At 33.1% G+C, this 5,888-nt stretch overlaps 1 protein-coding gene across 1 annotated transcript; it reads left to right on the top strand.

The window, feature by feature from the left end:
• The first annotated feature begins 296 nt into the window (after positions 1-296).
• On the top strand, positions 297-2,473 carry LOC143206894 (uncharacterized). The gene is made up of 4 exons (XM_076419736.1): positions 297-395; positions 456-574; positions 859-1,354; positions 1,457-2,473. The coding sequence occupies exons 1-4, from the start codon at positions 323-325 to the stop codon at positions 2,320-2,322; spliced, it is 1,554 nt and encodes a 517-aa protein (XP_076275851.1). The 5' UTR covers positions 297-322; the 3' UTR covers positions 2,323-2,473.
• Positions 2,474-5,888: the final 3,415 nt, after the last annotated feature.

Here is a 5,888-nt window from a genome sequence, read left to right as displayed (position 1 = left end):
GTTTTGTGCAGAGTGTTTAGTTAGTTAGTGTTTGTTTAGTTCGTGATTAGTGAAAAAATAATTTATATTTGATATGCCTCCTATAAGACGAAGCAATTTAGGTAGAAGAACCAGAAATGCTATAAACCAAGCTAATTACCGATCTAATCGTACTGCACAAGAACGTGACGACGGAAATGAACGTGAAAGAATTCGGATATCACAAACGCGTGAAGCGCGAGCGCGACATTCAACTAATAATCGCGCAAGTTTGAATCCAGCTGCTTTCAGTTACGATGTGTCAATTGACTACAGTAACTACCAATGTGTTGTTATTGGTTCTATGAACTTGGTTTGCTCACACTGTAAGGCATTAAAATACAAAAACGAAGCCAATGGATTGTGTTGCGCAAATGGTAAAGTGAAATTGATACAATTGGATCCACCACCAGAACCATTGTACTCATTGGTTTCAGGAATAGGAACAGATTCTATACACTTTTTGACACATATTCAACAATATAACAATTGCTTTCAAATGACTTCATTTGGGGCAACAAATGCAGTTCGGGAAAATTTTATGCCAACTTTCAAGGTATGTATTATAGCAGTTACTCATAATTATTTTAGCGAACAAAATTTTCTGTCACCAAAGTTAAGATGTGTTACTAATCTTCAATTTCTTAATCATTACGAAATATATCACTTAGTCATCATATTATATGGTGATTCAGTTTCAGTGACACTTTTATTATATTTTATATTTGATAGATATTAGTTAAAACTAAATATATACTTTTTAAGATCAAATATTATTTAAGTTTGATCATTGACAATCCATTAATTTATACCACACCATAATATTTTTTTTATTTACAGATACAAGGGCAAATATATCACAGAGCAGGTTCACTGTTACCAGTGTCAGATAGCGACAACAAATTCCTGCAAATTTATTTTATGGGCAATTCACCACAAGAAATTGATCTGCGTTGTGCACATAACAATTTAGTAAAAAGGTCTATTGTAGAACAATTACAAACTTTATTTCATCAACACAATCAATTGATTATATTGTTTAAAACTGCCCTGGATCTGATGCCATCCGATAATCACAAAATTGTAATCAGAGCTGATAAAACACCTGCAGGTCAACATACAAGACGTTTTAATGCACCAACTATTGATGAAGTTGCTATCGTTGTAGTTGGAGAAAACTTGGAATCCCGTGATATTGTTTTACATCGTCGGAATTTTCAATTACAACCTATAAAGGAAACACACCGCTCATATGATGCACTGCAATATCCCATTATATTTTGGCAAGGTGAAGATGGCTACGATTTATCAATAAAAATGATAAATCCCATTACAGGTAACTAAAATATTAGTTTAGCTATGGCGATAATATCTCAGTCACTATATTATATATTTTAATTTTATATTTGAATGTTATTAAAACAAAATCTGTTTACAGGTTCTGAAACCAACAAAAAAGTCAGTTCAATGAACTATTATTCATACCGCCTAATGATTCGGGAAAATGCAGATAATCACATATTGAAATGTCGGCGATTATATCACAAATATGTTGATGACATGTATGTTAAAATTGAAACGGAGAGATTAACATTCATCAGGTTGAATCAAACCAAACTCCGATCTGAAGAGTATATTCACCTTCGAGATGCGATTAATACTGATGGAAATGCACAGAATGTCGGTCGGATGACTATTCTTCCAGCAACATACATCGGAAGCCCTCGGCATATGCACGAATATGCTCAAGATGCCATGTCGTATGTTCGTCATTATGGTACAGCAGATTTGTTCATCACATTTACATGCAATCCGCAATGGATAGAAATTAAGCAGGAGTTATTACCTGGGAAATCATCCATTGATCGTCATGATATTACAGCCAGAGTCTTTAGACAAAAGTTGAAATCTTTAATGAATTTCATCGTAAAACATAATGTGTTTGGTGAGACACGCTGCTGGATGTATTCTGTGGAGTGGCAGAAACGAGGATTGCCACATGCACACATTTTGATTTGGTTGGTTGAAAAGATAAGGCCAAATGAAGTTGATGCAGTGATATCAGCTGAAATCCCTAATGTACAAGTAGATCCTGGATTGCATGAGGTAGTTATCAAAAACATGATACATGGTCCCTGTGGAACTCTTAATCAAAATTCACCGTGTATGATGGATGGTAAATGTTCAAAACGATATCCACGGACATTAATATCGGAAACAATTACTGGTAATGACGGTTATCCATTGTATCGTCGCAGATCGACAGCAGACAATGGAAAATCAACAATTGTCAAATTAAATTAACAAGATATTGAAATAGATAATCGTTGGATTGTTCCATATTCACCCATTTTATCAAAGACATTCAAAGCACACATCAACGTTGAATCTTGCCATTCAGTGAAATCGATTAAATACATTTGCAAATATGTAACCAAAGGGAGTGATATGGCTGTGATTGGAATTGGTGCAGGGAATTCTAATGATGAAGTTACCCAATACCAAATGGGCCGCTATGTCAGTAGTAATGAAGCAGGTTGGCGAATATTTTCTTTTCCTATTCATGAGAGACACCCTTCTGTTGTTCACTTAGCTGTGCATTTAGAAAATGGACAAAGAGTGTATTTTACAGCACAGAACGCAGTACAAAGAGCTGCTCAGCCACCATCTACTACATTAACCAGTTTTTTTGAGACATGCCAAAACGATGATTTCGCACAAACATTGCTATATTCTGAAATGCCAAAATATTATACCTGGAATCAATCCTCAAGGAGATTTATACGACGGAAACAAGGAAAACCAGTTCCAGGATATACAGATGTATATTCCACCGATGCGATTGGCCGGATTTATTCAGTACATCCAAGCAATGATGAATGTTTTTATTTACGACTGCTATTAGTCAATGTACGTGGCCCAACATCATTCCAACAGTTACGAACTGTTGATGGTGAATTGTGTGGATCCTACAGAGAAGCCTGTCAACGTTTGCAATTGCTTGAAAATGACGCTCATTGGGATCAAACTCTCAATGATGCTGTAATATCATCACACACTCATCAAATACGAACATTGTTTTCTATAATCATATCTACATGCTTCCCATCAAACCCAATTGATTTGTGGATGAAGTACAAAGATTATATGTGTGATGATATTTTGTATCAAATACGGAATAGAATGGGAAATCCAAATATACAAATCAGTGAAGAAATTTACAATGAAGCATTGATTTCAATTGAGGACATGTGCTTGATAATGTCAAACAAACTATTAATTCAATTAGGCCTGACCGCGCCCAATCGTCCAATGCATGACGCTTTTAACCAAGAGTTGCATCGAGAAAGACTGTATGATCTCAACGCTTTGAAAGAATAAATTCAAACAAATCTTCCACTGTTAAATGAACAACAGAAGTATGTATTTGAAACTCTTATGAAAGTAACAAATGATGAAACTGGAGGGATTTATTTCTTAGATGCACCTGGTGGTACAGGAAAAACTTTTTTTATTTCATTAATATTAGCAACAATTCGCTCACAAAATAAAATTGCACTTGCACTCGCTTCGTCGGGAATCGCAGCAACTTTGCTTGAAGGTGGTCGAACAGCCCATTCAGCACTAAAATTGCCATTAAATATGCAAAGCAATGAAACTCTAACCTGCAACGTTTCGAAGAACTCTGCAATGGCAAAGGTTTTGCAGCAATGTAAATTGATTGTTTGGGATGAATGCACGATGGCACATAAAAAATCTTTGGAGGCTTTAGACAGAACCTTAAAAGATCTACGTAGCAATAATAACCGATTTGGTGGTGCAATGATTTTATTAGCAGGAGATTTTCGTCAAACATTGCCAGTGATTCCACGATCAACGCCAGCTGATGAACTCAATGCATGTCTAAAGTCCTCCAATTTGTGGAAACATGTTAAAGTACTTCATTTAAGCAAGAATATGCGTGTCGAGTTGCAAAATGACCAATCTGGAAACATATTCTCTAAACAACTCATTGACATTGGTAATGGCAAATTTCCTATAGACATGTTGACGGCTTGCTTTTGCTATGACTATAAACAAGTCCCAGGGGCAATCATTAAGTGTTTGTGGTATTAATCTAGAAAACCCATGTTTCTCACATGGTCAATTGTATGTTGCCTGTTCCCGTGTTGGAAAACCATCAGATTTGTTTATCTATGCGCCAGGTAATCAAACAAAAAACATCGTATACCACAAAGCAATATAATGATAATAATAATAATAATTATGATTCACATGATTAACAATAAAGCGATTACTTACTTTTCAATCCTTATATATGTTTTATTTAATTATTTTTTATTCACAACGCCCTATCACCAGGGTGATGGTTCTGTTCAGGAGAATTTTTTAAAATACGTAGGCACAAAAACTGCCACATTACAAATCTTTTTGACAGGACGAAGTCTGTCGGGTCAGCTAGTATAAAAATATTTCCGTTTAAATATAAATAAAACTTTTATTTAAAAAGGGTTTGGCAGTTATTGTACGATCATTTTTAGGTTCATCATGGTTTAGATTTTTCAATGATTAGGTATACGTTTACATTTTATTTAATAGTTATGTTTATTGAAAATCTTTAGTTTTTAGGTTTTAATTAAGTTGTATTGTACTATTCATATTTATTATGCTATGTTATTTAAAAATAGCAATTAATATATTAAAACACGATAAAACATTTGTGGTGTTATTATTCCATTCCATTTTACACATCCACAGAACATTCAGTATAAAAGTAATAATCCTACTTCCTTTAAAATCATATTATTTATTACATTATAATAGAAATTAGCAATTTTTTTCCTTTTCTTTTTTAAATTTATCGAGTGAATGAATATATATATATATATATATATATATATATATATATATATATATATATATATAAAGACTTTTAAAATTAACTGCTCCAAGCATTTATCTCCGTCCTATCCTATCTCACATTTTATACAGACAAGAATTCGTACATCTTCCATGACCCTCTTTAACTTCTAGCAACAATTATTTGCTAAAATGCCAATCGGTAGTAATTTCAGTATTTATTTCCTGTGATATTTGATTTAAAGAAATCTGTTGCATAAACCCAAAAACGTGATGTTTCGTATCTCAATCTTGGTTAAGGTTTTAACGATTTCAAAGTGATTATTTTGATGTATTATTTTACGAAATTACTGAATTACTGAAATTAATGACTTATTTGACAAAAGTAAGTATTTTTCAAAAGTTTCAAACTTTCCAACAATATAGCAGTTAATTGCATAATTAATGTGTAATGGAAAAATCCATAAGGATGAACAATAGTTACCACACAGATAGAAATTGATATTACTGTTACTACACAAGAACGATTTCAACAACTCTGCTCGATTGCTTGTCACGCAAAAAATTAGAATTTTATGTAGTGTGTTATGATCCAGGAGATTCATTGTTATTGACACTGAAGCCCTGAATATTCATAACTCTAAAGTAAAAATAAAAAAAAAGTATCAATGAAATGCAGTATTTTTACAAATTGTTGCAAATTGTTATCTCATATTTAATGATGTCAAAAGAGCAAATTAAATGAGGCGTTATTGCAAGAAATTCCGCCAATAATAATACATGAAAAGTTGCAAATGTTGTGGATGATACACTGATGCAGTTCAAGCGGGAAGCAGACATAACGTTTATAAAAAAGCTTATATTGGGGAATACATTTTAGGTGTATAATGTTTGTTTAATATGCGTTACAAATAAATAAACTCAAATAAATCAAAATATGCCTAACTCAAACAACCAAATATAGCCGTCAGGTCGGTGACATAGAATATTTAAACAAATATTTTAGGTTA

This window comes from Rhynchophorus ferrugineus, unplaced genomic scaffold, assembly GCF_030347505.1.
Source record: "Rhynchophorus ferrugineus isolate W39M unplaced genomic scaffold, kcgeb_rfMv2 rfM1, whole genome shotgun sequence".
Lineage (NCBI taxonomy): Eukaryota > Metazoa > Arthropoda > Insecta > Coleoptera > Curculionidae > Rhynchophorus > Rhynchophorus ferrugineus.
The sequence above is the reverse complement of the archived record's forward strand: the minus strand, read 5'-3'. Positions and strand labels throughout refer to the sequence as shown.

Bases quoted from the DNA above. Each gene is read 5' to 3' on its own strand.
- LOC143206894 (XM_076419736.1), top strand. From the start codon at position 323: ATGAACTTGGTTTGCTCACACTGTAAGGCATTAAAATACAAAAACGAA. The intron at 396-455 runs GTAAAGTGAAAT...CATTGGTTTCAG, and splicing joins TGGATTGTGTTGCGCAAATG to GAATAGGAACAGATTCTATA. The intron at 575-858 runs GTATGTATTATA...TTTTATTTACAG, and splicing joins ATTTTATGCCAACTTTCAAG to ATACAAGGGCAAATATATCA.